At 37.8% G+C, this 17,497-nt stretch overlaps 1 protein-coding gene across 4 annotated transcripts in view; it reads right to left on the bottom strand.

The window, feature by feature from the left end:
• The window catches only part of LOC150076724 (splicing factor U2AF 50 kDa subunit-like), a 221,650-nt gene that overhangs the window by 108,595 nt on the left and 95,558 nt on the right, over nucleotides 1-17,497 (bottom strand). For all 4 annotated transcript variants that reach the window (XM_090385651.1, XM_090385648.1, XM_090385649.1 and 1 more), the window contains one exon: nucleotides 13,476-13,592. In XM_090385651.1, the coding sequence (XP_090241777.1) occupies nucleotides 13,476-13,592 (117 nt within the window). The remainder of the gene's footprint in view (nucleotides 1-13,475; nucleotides 13,593-17,497) is intronic.

Genomic DNA, 17,497 nt, shown 5'->3' with positions numbered 1-17,497 from the left:
CCTCCTGCCCTTCAGCCAACCTGTGATCCATTACAGAACCTTACCCACAACCCAATATGTTCCAGTTTATAGACTGACCTCTCATGGTGGGCTGAGTCAAATGCTTTGCTAAAATCCAAATAAGTGTTAAAATTATTTCCTACATTCAGCAGAGTAAACTACTTTTGGCAGATGTCTATGCCTTGGACCCATTATTTAATTTATATTGTAAAAATGCATGACAGAGACAAAGTAAGTTGTCTAGTCTATGCCACAAAGCAGATAAAAGAGCTCAGAGGATACTAGTCCTACAATGCGCATAGAATAGTTCGCAGTTGATGAATATGCTTAAAAAAAAATTCAGTTTTTCGTTTATGTAGCAAAAACCTCTGGCCTCCATACACAACATGGCTAATATGAACGTTATATAATACTATCTTGATGTCCATTGTGGTCAAAATAAGACATTTTCGAGACTGGTATGCATCAATTACTAAGTTCTCCAATAAATATAGGTTGAAAACATGCAAATTCAGGTATATAACCTTTAAAACATTAATCACAAAATACTTTTAAAATATTAATCACAAAATACTTTTTAAACATTAATCACAGAAGTTTTGAATGCACATATATACCATTAAAAATATATTCCATGAGTAGGATTTCAAGTTGAATAAATAATGAACTTGCCAGATTACATGAACAGAAAAAACCAGCACGGAAAAGTTACAGGGCTATATAAAGTACTGAAGCCAATAACAGCTACAAATTGATTAGTGCATCAGAAAGATCAGGCTGGCAAAGACAGATGAGAAATCACTGGCAAAGAGAGCAATGAAGGGGGATAAGGTATCCTTCACATATATAAATGCAAAGAAGAGAAGGGCAAACCAGATCAGACCCTTATGTAACGGATGTGGGATAGTATTAGATATCCCAGCTGCTGTTGCAGATGAACTCAACAGTTACTTTGCATCGATATTTACAGAAGAAAAACCCTTTATGTCAGTGAGAAATTATGGAAATGAAGTTGAAAATTATGTAATTAATGATATTGAAATTTCATGTGGTTATTTAACGAAAAAACTTTCGAGCCTACATTACAGTAAACCTCCTGCCTGAGCTTGATGGCATATACCCTATAATTTTAGGGGAGGCAGCAAGTGAGTGCACTGAAACACTGACGCTAATTAAGAGACTATCATGGACTCAGAAGAGATTTTGTTCGATTGGAAAAGTGCCAATGTATCTACAATACATAAGGGCAGCTCTAAAAGTGTAGTGGGAAATTACTGACCAGTCAGTAATTTCCCACTCCACTTCCTATTACACTTCAGTAATAGGAAAAATCATGGAGGCAATGATCAAGAGTGGAATTTTTGCAGAACATTGGAATACTGTGTTAAAAAAGGATCATTTATATAGAAATGGAATTCTGAAGGATATGCAGCATGGTTTTGTAAAGGGAAAATCATGTTCAACAAATCTTGTTAGCTATTTTGACAGGATCACTCGTGAAGTGGATTTAGGGAATAATTTAGACATTGTTTATTTAGATTTCAGCAAAGCATTTGACTCAGTCACACATAAGCAGTTACTTTATAAGCTGGAACAGATTGGAATCACAGGAAAAGTCCTTAAAATGATATCAGGATGACTTCAGGGCAGGAGGTTGAGGGTTGTGATAAATCATTATTCCTCAGATTGGGTTGATATAAGGAGTGGGGTCCTCCAGAATTCAGTATTGTGACCACTACTGTTTTTGATTTTCTTAAATGACATCGATGAAGGGATAGAAGGCACGATGTCTAAATTTGCAGATGATGTAAAGATTGGTAGAATAGTTACTGATCACAGCCAAGCAGAGCTTCTTCAGTGTGACCAAGATAGACTTCAGAGAAGGTCAAAAAAGTGGCAGCTTTGCTTTAATCCTAAAAAGTGCAAGGTCTCACACCTGGGCAACACTAACTCCAAAATAACTTATACACTTGGTGGAGTTGAACTAGTCAGTAGTGGGAAAAAGGGACTTGGGGAGTTATGAAATGGTCAGACGTGAAGTTCTCCGAGCATAGTAGACAGGTTGCAAGGCCCATGGTGTCATGATGATGATTAACCAACCATTTTCTAGTAGAGATAAGGATATCATAATCCAATTAAATAAGACTATTGTTAGACCACACTTGGAATAGTGTGTTAAAGTATGGAGACCACCTACAAAAAGACTGAGCTTCTTGAAAGGGTCCAAAGACGGTTAACTCGCGTGGTGAGATTAGCAAAAGGTCATCCATATCATGGAAAGACTGAAATATCTGGGTTTGCACTGCTTGGAAATTAGGTACCTTAGAGGAGACTTGATTGAGGTGTTTAAGGCTCTGAGAGGCAAAAGTAATATGACTCAGCAGCTAAATGACCAGAGAAACAACAGTACTTGACACTACACATGTACAAAGTACAGATACACTTTTAAACCCCTGGCATTGACAGTGTTCTATTTCACACCCGCAATGTATACTACATGGAGATGGAGGAAACCCCTGGTGCTGTTTAACACTAAACACACTCTGCCCACCTAAACTGACCCTACATCTGGACTAGAAACAATCCGTAGTAGCATAGCGTACTTCATCGGCAAAGGACTGCCTTGCACCTTCTTGGATTTCACTGTAAACCCAACTGTGAAGCAGAAGACAGAGAAAGCGAGACTACTAGGTGATCTACAGCAAGCTTGGCAAGACCGATGGAACGCATCAACAAAAGGCATCATCACCAAGAAGTTCCTTCAAAACAGTGACAAGGTATATCCCAAACCAATAACCGGGTTCCAGCCGGAGCCTCTATACAACTTTTTGTATAGAGGCTCCGGCTGGACAACAACCTCTATACAACAATTTGCTAACAGGTTATGGAGTGTTCAACGCAAAACTAAATTACTTCGGAATCACGGACAACCCACTCTGCATCTGCAAGGAAATCGAATTGTGGGACCACATCGTGTATGAGTGTGCCAACTACAAGGACCTTTGCTACAGAATGATGACAGTGACTACCTACTTCCCCAAAAACATGGAAGCCCATCTTCTTGACACGCTCGAAGAGTATGGAGCCCTGACCCAATTTGCGTCAGAACTATTCACGCAACGCAGAACATTAAATGCCATATATAGGGAACCAACAGAATATACTTTACACTATCCACCTAAACTACTCGGTACCTGGTCTGCCTCGTGGGGCAAAGTGCGGGCAACGTCGGACCTCAGCAGAGGTCTGGCGGCTAAATGGTCAGAGGAACAATGGAACACGACACCACAATAGCAACACACTTAAATCTGTGGCCTTTACAGCATACTGTACCACATCACAATGTAAACTACAAGGAGATGGAGGAAACGTTTGGTGTTGTTTGACCCTAAACACACTTTACACTTATCCACCTACTCACTACTCAGACACACTTCAGCAGTTACAGAGCGGCATGGATGTCAACTCAAACCATCTGCAATTGCCTGTGCAGACTGGAATTTCATTGAGAAGACTTTGTGTTGAGCATTTAGTGATCAGTATTGCTGAGCCAGAAGAATACGGACATTTTAACAAATGTCATTAGACTGATGAATGGCACTATGTAATCTTTACATATGAAGGTTGAGTGGTTTTACTGACTACTGTACAGACACAAAATTATGCATGTAGAGTAGTCTGACTGGCAGAAGTATACTGCTAGTATAGGGTTACATTTGTCTCTGCAATCATACAGATTCCATCAGAAACAGGTCCCTAATTGTGAAGCTTGGGGGTGGGGGGGATGAGATCCCATGATCTGTAGTCACTTTCTATGTTAGTGATGTAAGCGAAGACTTTGTTCCAATGGTTGATGATATCCTTCATACGGATTGGCTTACCTGCTCCCTGAACTGAAGCCATCCATCATGTCTGGAATGGTGCCTCCATAGGCAGGTGGGAAGGAGCAGCAGTGCGTAGCACACGCTTCTTGATTAAACCGGGGTTCGAACCCCTCACCACCAAATACGGAGGATGCGGAAAGGTCAGGGAATGACCACCGCTTAATCACGAAGCAATATGGCCTTAGTTGCTAATGCTCCTAAAAACCAAATAACAACATGTCTGGAACAACTTACACCTTAGCAAAGTGTGCGGTAGTTTGTCTAGAATGGCTAGTGACACTTAATCAGCTGGAAATAGAACCTACAAGAATGACAGCTGATTATGCAACACTCATAAATACCACGACTTCACAAATGCATAGCATCTGCAAACATATCTTGCAGTTGCTGGGTTCCCCACATCAAAATAAAGTTATATGCAAATGCCACAGAATGGTGACAATAACAGTTATTGTCAGCACTGTGGATGTCACCTGGAATACTAATATCTTGATATCCATTGTGATCAAAGTAATTATTTTAACCACAATAACAAGATATTAGTATTTCAGGTAACATTCACAATGATAACTATATTTTCTTCATCATGTACACCTGCTGACATCCTGTCATGTTATTTTCCTTTTGATGCATCATGTTCCCAATAAAGCCACAATTACAATTACACTCGAGCGTTTTAACATTTTACACACACACACACACACACACACACACACACACACACACACACACACACACACACACCCTCATATAACATGGTAGTTAGGTTCCTATAGAATGTTGTGTTGTGCAAAACATTATGTAAAATGGACTAAGAAAAAGTCCATTTTATAATACGCTATTTCGTTAACAAAAACACACCATTCTAGACTTCTTGTATCTTCTGCTCTCTTTAAAATATCAGTAATCTGGGTTTATGCTTTTTACATAAAAAATACGCTATTTCATTAACAAAACTAACAAACACACACCATTCTAGACTTCTTGTATTTTCTGCTCTCTTTAAAATATCAGTAATCTGGGTTTCTTGCTTTTGTTTGATTAATCTTTGTGAATTTCATTGTATGGAACTAAGCATTTTCGAAGCTCCCTTTTGAACTTTGGGCTCCTTTCATTCAAGAATCTGCATTCAAAAAATAAGATTCTAATTGCTCAGCTAACTTTATGCCATCCCGTATTCTTTTTAGTGTAAAATTTGGAAATTTAGAATTTTCATCTGTGCTAATCATCCTCCGAATTGATTTGGTTTTACCTCCGATGCCATTTCCACCATATACGCTTCGCCAAGTAATTCTTCATCATCTTCAGTAATCATATCTTTTTTTTATTTTTTTAGGAGCATCGGCAACTAAGGCCATATTGCTCTGTGTATATTGTCAATAAATTGTGTGAGGTCGATTTTTTGTTTTGACAGACGAAAATCCCAGAGTTTTCGGGAGAAAAGACCATGCTACCTTGCCTGAGCCCAACTAACTCACCACATTGTGAAAATGACCCATAAAATCCTCCCCCATCATCGATGGGATTCGAACGCAGGTCTTTTCCACCCAGTGTGGGATTCTATCAACTGTGCCACCCATGAGGGCTAATCATAGCTTTATCGCTTTCAGCGATAAAGCTATGATTCTGATACAGTCCACAACTGAGAAATGTTTCCATGCCTCCATTATTTCAATAGATTCAAAATCAATTTTTTCCAAAATCCATTGTAACGATTTTCTGATGCAATGAGTTTTAAAGGTGGATATAATGCCTGGCTGAATGAAAGAAGTTGTATTAACCTATGGTGGTGGTGGTAGGAACATAACTTCAATGTTTGGATGACTTAAATCTTTTGGATTGCCTGGTGTGCTATCTAATAGTAATAAAACTTTGAAATCTAGATATTTCCACAAGTTCAACAAGTACAATAGCACAGAACGTAACATGGGGATTTCCCAACAAAATAAAATACAGGGATTTCTCAATTTTTGTTTTGACTAGCGAGTCAACAGCTGGAATTCAAAAAGAGTGGAAATGTTGAAAAATTAAATCCAACATAAAAGCAGAGTTTTCCCTGCACAAAAGCTCAAAAATACCGTTATGCAAGGTTTACTGAAATTCTCTTAGAGCGAAACCGTGTTATTTAAAACTACCATGTTGTGCGAGGATTGCTGCAATTTATCAATCATGTTAGAGCGAAACAGTGTTGTAGAAGTACCATGTTATACAGGGGTTGCCTGTATATATATATAAACGATAGGAGGTTATGCTTTAGTATGGAGAGAGAACAGCAGGTAGTGTAATCAACCAATGGGTTAGCTAAAATGGAAAGGCAGTCATAAAATAACAATTCGAACCTGCAACACAAAAAGTAAAAAATATAAGTACTTAGTGCTGTATTTCAGATGATTTCAACGTCGTAATGCTAATGTATATATCATGGCTGACCTGACAGAGGTGGAGAAATGATAGATAATAAGCAATACATAGGTAGTAAAAAATTACTAAAGAACATTGAAAGTTGAAATCGTGAGATGGAGCAGACGGTCATGAATGTACCAGAGTACTACTAATTCCTCTCATTCTCACTCTCCCTTTTACTGTTCTGAATGCCTATCTTTTATTTCTTGTATGCGATTAGGTTTTGAAAGCAATATCAAGATGCTATTTTACTGCTATACATACTGACTTTGCCTCATACAAAATTCAGCATCTTTTTCATGCTATTTTGTACATTATCCCTTCTCCCTTAACCTAGGACTTGTGACCTCATTGTGTTCAATCCCTCAGTCAACCCCGTATGTCTTATTGCTTTCCAATGCCCAAGGTCACTTCTACATATCATAGTCATTGAAAAAAGCATGTAGTATTCTTTCTCTCCCCGCAGTATACCGGACGATTTTCCCCACTCCTCCAGCTTGCGAAATCAGTAAATACAATTCATGACCATCTGCTCCACTCGCGATTTCAACTTTCAACGATATTTAGTAATTTTTTACTACCTATATATTGCTTATTATCTATCATTTCTCCACCTCTGTTGGGTCAGCCATGATATATACGTTAGCATTACGATTAACCTGGCTTGTAAACATTAACAATAAACTAAAAAGCTGGTATCTTTTTACGACGTGCTACATATATTTCATGTTAGAAACATGAGGCTTTACTTTTTGCTGCATTTTGACAGCTGGCCCTCGTTAACGACGTTGAAATCATCTGAAGTACAGCACTAAGTACTTATAATATTTTTGACTTTTTGTGATGCAGGTTCGAATTGTGTTACTTTATGACTGCTTTTCCATTTTAGCTAACCTGTTAGTTGATTACAATACCAACAGGTTCTCTTTCCATACTAAAGCATAATCTCCTATCATTTATTTATTTATAGTGTTTCGGTGCCTTCCGCTCTACATACTAGTAACCCAGGTCTAAACAGTCAGTTAGTTGTGTTACTAAAAACCCTCCTGCAATGCAAAATCGTGCAACAGGCCCTATTGGAAAAATAGGGTTAGGTCCCAACCACCCAAGATTGAACACACATTTGTAACCAAAACATTACCAAACACAAAAAATTTATCGTAATAAAATACATAAGTATTTTATTACGATAATTTTTTTTTTTAGGCCTGTAGCACGTGCAATATCACACTGTCTTTCATTTCACTCAAAGCATTTCACAATTTCATATTTTTTCTCTATCGACAGAGGCAGACCGGCAATAAGCCTTACCAGGGAAACCACGGTGGGCCGGAGGCTGGTGTGATTTTGGCGATAAACGCTAGCATGAGGCCACTACAAATTTTCCCGGGTAAGAATTTTTGACCCAGTCCACCTCTGTTTATCGATATTGCTTTTCTTTTTCTCTCTGAATCTGCAGTGTCTTCACCAGGACGCTTCATTTTCACACCATTTAAGTATTTCTCTCATTTTTAGGGAATAAAGCAGAATTACAAAATGAGGAGGCACGCTTGATACACATAAACAAAGCTGCGCACGTGTAGCAACTGAATAAACAACACTGTAAAGGCAGAGGTTAATAGATACGCTATTAACACCTCACATTTTACTAAAGCACATTTCTGAGGGTTACTACCATAAAACAATAAAAACAATTTCCAGTTGCATTTCTGCCAGTGGAATCTGTTATAAACTGGTAGTAAACTCGATCTAACTGCATTTGCGATAGTACCGATAGCTGGAATTGTGTGCGTTTTTACCTTATTATGGTGAAATATGTTTCCCCTTCACTGATATAAAAAAACATAAATACCTTTTCAGACCTTCTCTTCATTCCTATCGTGTGCGTTCGGTTGGGGTGATTCCGTGTTCGACTGCTATTTCTTGTAAACACAAAGGCGAATTCGGTTCGTGTTATATACAATATCGTTCCCCTATTTATACATCTTGTATGATCGAATTCGTGTAGTGTAAACACGTGTTATACGAGCACCGATTGTATTCCTCTTGTTGTTTGTTTGTTATTTGGTTTTTAGGAGCATTAGCAACTGAGGCCATATTTCTCCGGGAATATGCGGTGGTTATTCCCTGACCTTTCCGCATCCTATGTATTTGGTGGTGACGAGCTTGAACCCCGGTCTAATCAAGAAGCGTGTGCTATGCACTGCTACTCCTTCCCACCCTTGTATACGGAGGCGCCCTTGTATTCCTCTTATTACAACTCCTGTACCTATTACCCCTATTATATACAGGGTGTTTCAGTTAAACGTTTCGGAACTTCTAAGAGGGGTAGGGTACATCCAGACAACTCGAAATCATATAGCAATGTGGGGTCGGAAATGCTTTCCTGAAGCGGTGTTGTACACAGAAGCACCATAAAGAAAAGAGACCGTAAGTGAGAAATCGTTTTAATAATACATGAAAAGAAGCAAAAGGTACATGGATTAAAGTAAGTGTTCGAAGTTTCTTCCACGGGCTACAATGCACGCCTCACATCTCCGACGCATGGACATCCGAACATTCTGGAATACTCCGGGCGAATTTCGAATTTCTTGAACAAGAACGCCAAGTTAGTAGGATGGATGATTACACGAACGCAGAGTTAGCCGATATGCATTTGGCGTACGGGGCTGCAAATTGTAGTGGGCCAGCCGCACAGCGTTCGTACGCGGAACGATATCCGACGAGGCGTATTCCCAGTCATAATTTCTTTGCAAGACTGCACCAGAGGTTAGCTGAGAGAGGTTCATTTGAAAGAGCTGACAGGGACAGGGTAAGAACAGCACGGACTCCAGCCGTCGAACAGAATGTGCTGCACCATGTACAGGGGAATCCAAGAACGAGTACATGAAGTCTAGCAAACGCAGTCGGGGTTTCCCATTGCAGCGTCTGGAGGATTCTCCGAGAACAAGACATGCATCCGTTTCACGTGCAGCGTGTCCAGACACAGCAACTGGAGGATTATGCACCTCGTATTGCTTTCGCACAGTGGTACCTTGGAAAATGTGCTACAAATCCCCTTTTTCCTGCTGAAGTGTTGTTTTCCGATGAGGCATCCTTCACAAGGGAAGGAATTTTCAACACGCATAACGACCATATCTGGGCGGTCGAGAACCCGCATGCAATACGACGTCGTGCAGCACAGATTCGATTTTCAGTCAATGTATGGGCCGGTATTATGGGAGATCACCTCATCGGACCTTACCTGTTACCGTGTCGTCTAACCGGACCTATCTACTTGATCTTTCTGCAGCAAGTATTGCCACAACTTTTGAGAGATGAACAGATTTCTGCATCGACGCAACAGACAATGTGGTTCCAACACGATGGAGCCCCTGCCCATTATAGCGGAGATGTTCGTAACTACCTGGATGTCACATTTGGTCAACAGTGGATCGGACGTGGTGGTCCCGTGCGTTGGCCTGCTCGGTCACCCGACCTATCATGTCTCGATTATTATTTCTGGGGTTACATGAAATCGCTAGTTTATGACACCCCTTTTGACAATGCTGAGGAGCTGGTTGCAAGAATCGCAGTAGCTGCCGAAGAAATTCGAAATTCGCCTGGAGTATTCCAGAATGTTCGGATGTCCATGCGTCGGAGATGTGAGGCGTGCATTGTAGCCCGTGGAAGAAACTTCGAACACTTTAATCCATGTACCTTTTGCTTCTTTTCATGTATTATTAAAACGATTTCTCACTTACGGTCTCTTTTCTTTATGGTGCTTCTGTGTACAACACCGCTTCAGGAAAGCATTTCCGACCCCACATTGCTATATGATTTCGAGTTGTCAGGATGTACCCTACCCATCTTAGAAGTTCTGAAACGTTTAACTGAAACACCCTGTATGTATATATATATATATATATATATATATATATTCACACACACAGGGTGTCTCAAAAATATTTGTACAAACGTTTAGTGGGGGAGGGGGAAGTAACATCTAAAGGAGTGTGAATCGCATAGGAACCCATAACCGGAAACGTCACCGTAAGTCAGTACACGGCACTGTTCATCAGTTCGCGAGAGGAAAAATTTCTGGTTTACTCATTCAAGCAGTAGTTGCCGCATGAAGAGCATGCATTGATATACGAACATTGAGCTGGCAGACATGCAGCTAGTGTACGGATTAGCAGAGGGCAATGGACGATCCACTCAACGAATTTATGGAGAACGCTTCCCAGACGTACTGGACCACCATTTGTTTGCGCATGTAATTGCATCAAAATTTGTGCAATTATGGGTCATTTAGAGGTAACAGGAGTAGTGCGGGCAGACCACGTTCAACGCAAACTCTCGCCATGGAAAAAAGTGTGTTGAATGCCGTCCAGAATAATCCTACTACCAGCACACGTGCCACTGCCTCAGGAGTGTCTTGTCGCAGTGCACAGTGTGTCTGGCATGACGATTCCTTACACCCCTTTCATCTCCAAAGGGTTCCGTTACTGCTCCCCCAAGATCATCCTGCATGTGTGGCTTTTGCATAGTGGTTTCTCCAAGAAAGTGTTCAAGACTTGAATTTTCCAGCCTATGTTTTGTTCACAGATGAGGCTTATTTCACTCGGAAAGGCTTATTCAATCAGCACAATGCTCATGTGTGGGCTCATGGCAACCCACACGGTGTGCGCCTCTCATGCGGCACAACATTGCTTCGCAATAAATGTGTGGGCAGGTATGGTCGGTGACTGCTTAGTCGGCCCATACCTGTTACCATCCTGCATGAACTCCGCTAAATATTGGATCTTTCTTGAACAAGTTCTACCAGGGTTACTTGACGATGTTCCAGCAAATGTGAGATGCAACATTTAGTTTCAACATGACGGGGCACCTGCCCATTATGGAAGGTGTGTTCGTGACCATTTGAACAGGCGTTTTGGGTGTTGATGGATTGGCCGTGGTGGATCCGTTGCCTGGCCCCCACGCTCACCTGATTTATCGAGCCTTGATTTCTTTCTGTGGGGGCCTCAAATCTATTGTGTATGAATCGTCTGTGGAGACGGAAATGGTTCTCGTGGCGAGACTCGTCTGTGCTGCTACTACTGTCAAAGAAACTCCAGGTGTGTTCGACCGTGTCTGCCAATCCATTCTGCATCAGTGTCACGCATGCATCGCATCTCATGGTGGAACCTTCGAGCATCTGTTGTAACATCATGAAATGCATTCATTCCGTACTCCATTGTTAATATTATATCAAATAAATGTTTGCCACTAATTACTGTCTTGTGTCATTTCTGCTTCTTGTGCCTCTGCTACTACTTTCCCCGTGACGTTTCCGGTTATGGGTTCCTATGTGATTCACATTCCTTTAGATGTTACCTACCTCACCTAAACGTTTGTACCAATATTTTTGAGACACCCTGTATATATATATATATATATATACAGGGTGTCTCAGTATGTGTGTATGTATGTGTGTATATATATATATATACACACATACATACACACATACTGATCAAAACTTAGCTAGAACTATCATGAAGTATGTATATCATCATATTTGCACATGCTGTGATTCTCTAATTGTTTTGAGTCAAACTGTAGAAGTCCCAGGAAGTTAGACTTAGGATGAATATTTCACTTGTAACAAAAATGTATGTAAATGGTCTTCTGAGAAGAAAACCTGAATCCATTAGCCAATGCCCCCCCTCACACACACACACACTAGTCTGGACACAATCTGAATGTTGGCTAATCCTGACTGATGCAATGTGCAGACACAAGTCACCCCTATGTGTGCATTGAATGTTGCACTGAAGCAATCAATAGAATACTGCATTACATCAGCACAGAGGGCAATATTTACAGTTATAGGAAGTTCTGTAATGAATACACAGGCTAGAAAAAGTTTAATAGCAGCCAAAGAGAGATTAAGCTGGTTCTTGCAGTGCTTCTACTAAGACATGAAGCAGCCTGGCAAGCTGTTGTTGTTCTTGTTATTTGGTTTTTAGGAGCATTAGCAACTAAGGCCACATTGCTCCGGGAATATGCGGTGGTCATTCCCTGACTTTTCTGCATCCTCCGTATTTGGTGGTGACGGGCTCGAACCCCAGGTCTAATCAAGAAGCGTGTGCTGCGCACTGCTGCTCCTTCCCGCCTGGCTACGGAGGCGCCGCCTGGCAAGCAAAGCATGGGAGATTACTATGGCTGCTGGGGACCATATATGCTGCTGATAAATTAAATAGAGATTTATATAAACAAACATGGTGTGTGTACAGTGTATTACTAAACAGTAATCCCCCCCCACACTAGTCTGGACACAATTGTTGTTTGTTTGTTTGTTATTTGGATTTTAGGAGCATTAGCAACTAAGGCCATATTGCTCCGGGATATGCGGTGGTCATTCCTTGACCTTTCCGCATCCTCCATATTTGGTGGTGACGGGCTCGAACCCCGGTCTAATCAAGAAGCATGTGCTACGCACTGCTGCTCCTTCCCACCTGGCTACGGAGGTGCCTCTGGACACAATTAATCTGTATGTTGGCTAATCCTGACTGATGCAATGTGCAGATACAAGTCACCCCTATGTGTGCATTGAATGTTGAGGGGGGAAACGAACATGATTCCTTTATAACTATGTACTGTGATACTCAGATACAAGATTGCATTACTTTTACTCTGCATACTATTTGTATAGGCGTCAGCGAATGTGTGAAGACAATCATGTCCGTCACATGTTGCAGTATCATTGTTGAATAAAAGAAGTTGTGATAATGCTTCATTTTGCATTGTTCTTTATAAGTTAAAATATTTTATATAATTATGCGTTCTGTTCAGGCAAAGCTTGACAGTTTCTTCAAACTTACATTATTACATTCCATAACAAGTTGAGGGTCCTGTATTGATGAATAAATGAATATGTGCTATGCTTTTTCAGTTTTTATGCAAAGACTCAACAGTGATATTCTTTTTTATACACTATAAATATACTTTTGTATAGTGTTTGTGTTCTAAATTTTTGTATTTTAGGGTAATCTTTTGCTTCACTAATCCAGATGACCACTTCCCCAATTAGTCCGGATTAATGAGGTTTTACAGTATTTTCATTAACTTTATTTGATGTTCTTATGTAACATCCTTCTCAAAATACAATAGAAATGCCCTTGTTTTCAAACATTCAAAATAAATTCAACTTATAACACTCACCTCCAAGAATGCAAAATTTTTTTCCAAATTGATTTGGCAGGCTAAAACTGGATTACCCGGTGCTTGAGAAAAGCCACAGGAACGCATTTGGGCATTAAAAAAATCCATCATTTCCTCCTGAAAAAACCAAAATGTTTTCATTAGACGCAAAGGGATGAAGAAGGATAAAAGTCACACACTATCCATCATTTCCAAATTACCCTGTGCATTATGTGGAATTTTTATTTACTGTTAAAAGGGGATGATGACATACAAGACCTTCTGGAGAGGAAATTTCTCTTCATTAGGGAAATATTTAATCGATAGTTAAACAAATAGGTATGTCAAATGCCAAAACAACTGTTTACAAAGGTCCACTCAATACTGAAAAAAAATAAATTCATTTCTAACACTATTTTTGAATATTTCTACTATATTTTGCATAATAAAGTTGAACAAAATGAATAATTTATAATTATTGTAAAACAGTTTTTCCATTCTGTCTCAGATATTCTGTTTCTACTGCATGCCTTTTTATAGATACTTCTGTGGGTATTATTCTGAATTGGAATCTATAACCAGTCTGAATACATGCTGCAACCAGTCAGCATCCATTTACTGTCCAACTTGTCTTGTCTCCTTCCTCATTTATCTCTTAAACTTCTGTTTTCTAGAACGATCTTCCTTCACATATTCCTGAAAATCATAATCTACAGAAATTTCAATCTAAATGTCAACAGGTTCCTTCTATATTGTGAAGCTTGAACTGATGTACAAGATTTGGGATTTTCATTTAAAAAAAAAAAAGGTAATAATAATAAATAAAATGAATAATCTCAAAACCCAACAAAAGAGAGGGTTGAAGTCCCATGCTATGCAAACCACTATTTAAAAAAAAAAAAAAGATGTTCACAACCACTAATTCAAAGAAGTTCACAATTAATCATTTTGACAATGAATAGAATCATTAGCTATATTTTTCAGTCATGTATGCTTGGACCATGGTCCATTCAAATATGTATACTATTACTGCTACTACTACACTTCTGTGCTTGATCACTCTGCTACATAGATATAAGTATTTACCGATGAAGATTGAAGACAGGAAAACTGAAAACTTCATTTTATATATTTATTTATTTATCCCCCCCACACATAAATTACCTGGTCTGCAAGCCCCATATCTGATTAACCTTTTTCATTAAGGAGTAATCATTAATGTGGGAAAAAATAAAAAATATATATATAATAATAATAATAATAATGAATGAATGAATAAATAAATAAATAAATATATATATATATAAAATGAAGAACTAAAAATAAAAATAGCATATAAGTAAATAAACAAATCATAGGAAAAGAAGAATACAATTGATGTTTTGGTGTTTGTCCAGCATTGCATTCTTCTTTTGCCCTGTTTTTTTTTTTTTTTTTTTATTTATTTATTTTTTTTTATAGCTGCAAAAGTTGATTTTAAATTATATTCTTTCTTCTGGTGGTTATTTTGGAATATAAAGGTGTCCCCAACCCCATTTCTCTGATACACTGGTGATTATAATATTCAAGATAAGTCTTTTATTACAGGCCTGAATAATTATTTGAATTATTATTGCATATTTTGGTTAATAAGGCTCATCACTAAAGATATTTGTCGTTATTATTTAATAGAATAAAGAAAATTATTATGAACTTCGTCATTTTAATTATCTATTTATTTTATTAATCACAAATTGTCAGGTCTACATGTCTAATTTTGATTCGTTTTTATTAGCCCAGAAGCAGCAGTGTACCAGGAACTGACTTTCTGTGTGTGTGTGTGCGTGATTTATACTGTTCCTATTACCAGAAAAATGGCTATCCAATTCCTAATATAACTATTAAAAAGGCATTAATTACGCAAGAAGGTTTTTTTTTTTTTTTTTTTTATATGAGGACGCATGTTGGTAATAAACTTTAATTTTATTGAAACATACTAAAAAGGTACAAAGCAGTTGACCAAGTTTATTAAAACTTTATTGGCTATGTTTCAAGTCCTGTATGGAACTTTTCTTCAGGCCAGATAGAAGGCTAAAATTACAATTAAGAAATATATACTTGAGAGAGAGAGAGAGAGAGAGAGAGAGAGAGAGAGAGAGAGAGAGAGAGAGAGAAATGAATGAAAATCAGTGGGAATGGGAAAAGACAGGTGGTTGAGCTGGGTGAAGATTAAAAACAATGGATGGAGATTTCAAAATAGTATCCACAAAATATGCATACCACACAAAAACCTTCAAAAAGGCTGATTTCATTAAATGTTTCAAGAACTTGGCCATCAATGCAAAACAAGTTAATTTGAATGAATATTATTTCCAGCACAAACAGAGAAGTGGAGACTTGCCATCAGAAGATAACAATGATCCTACTGGTTACATCACTGAGCAGGTTAGTCAAACAATTTGAAAAAAAAATAGAGGAGAGAAAGTAATCCAGAAATGGAGAGAATATATTAGTACAACCTCGTATCAGAAGAAAGAATACACTGTCATTACAACCTGATAGTAGCAAAAAATCAGACAGCAAATACAGTAGAACAACCATAACTCCATAAAGTCTGATTTGATCATAATAATTTTGTACCTCATGTTTATTATTTGTTATTCTTTTTACTTTCTATTTTTAATTATTTTTCAAATTAATTTATTTTATTTACATACAGTACAGCGTCAAAAATCTGAACATTAATAATTCAAAATGTCAATAATCCGAATGAGACAGAGTTAATTATTTTTTTTATTTTTTATGCTGGCGTCATAAAATAATTACAGTAAGCACTGGTTATTGTGATCACGTTTGCGGATTAAATTTTGATTCTATTAAATGGTAATTCTAATAAGTGAAAATCAGACAAATATTATCCACAGGCTATAAAAATGAATATATAAAGCACAAATTTACACCTTTTTTTTTTCCCCCTTACCAATTAACAAAATTAAATGATATATGAAAATCAGTATATTATCCACAGGTTAGCAAAATAAAAATCAATTTATGCTTACAAACATAGCTTAATTAATATATATACAATACTAACTAAACAGACCACTTTGAAATCTGTTATTCAACACATCTTGTAATCTGAAATTTTAGTTCACTGACATTGAAATAAAGATTGAGATTTTAAACAGACGTTTAAAAGGGAGAAAAAGCAGGTCTACCTTAAGTAGCAAAATTTTGCAAGGTTGGGAAGCCAAGCATAACAGACATTAAAAACAAGAAAAAAATTTTTAGAACTTCACATCAAAACTTGGTTCAGATGGAGCAAAAAAAAAAAAAAAAAAAAAGAGAGAGAGAATTGCTAATGACCCATCCCTTGTTTATTTGTGGTTGACACAGAAATGAAGTTTAGGAAAACCCATACCTAGACCTTTGTTGTGTGAAAAGGTGCTAGATTTTAACAAAAAAAATAGGTGGTCCCTCAGATTTTAAAGCAAGTGTTTTTATTTCTAAATTTATTAAACCTGTTTTTTTTTTAGTGTCCAGAACAGCACTTTTGATAAGTTCAAAAATCAGAACAAATTGGAAGTCAGAACTATCCCCAGTGCCAATTAGTTCAGATTATCGACGTCCTACAGTATTACTAAACTTCCTAGTTTTTATCCATTTCCACTACACCTTCTAAAACTGATATAAGAACTATAAATAATCATCCTTTCAGCTTAATCTTGCTTTCAGATTATCTAAGTAGCTACGGTTTTAATCTCCATCCAGCTCAATCCAAGGATTTTCACTCATTTCTTTTATATATCCCTAGGTGTCCTAGGAACCAGGTAAACCAAATAAGTCCTTATATTTCAGACAATTCTATTACATATTTAATGATAAGCAGACTTAATTCTAATTAAATAAGCCATCTTATTGTTTTAATCTCATTCTTATTATCTTATTTAGTAATGACACAATTGTCTTATTTAACAAAATGACTTTTTCTCTAGTATGCTGTTCTATGTAATTATGATTTATTTGAGTTTGTTCTGATCAATGGTAATCAATCAGGTGTTCCT

This window comes from Mastigoproctus giganteus, chromosome 12 (assembly GCF_048544385.1).
Source record: "Mastigoproctus giganteus isolate SK-2022 chromosome 12, ASM4854438v1, whole genome shotgun sequence".
Lineage (NCBI taxonomy): Eukaryota > Metazoa > Arthropoda > Arachnida > Uropygi > Thelyphonidae > Mastigoproctus > Mastigoproctus giganteus.
The sequence above is the reverse complement of the archived record's forward strand: the minus strand, read 5'-3'. Positions and strand labels throughout refer to the sequence as shown.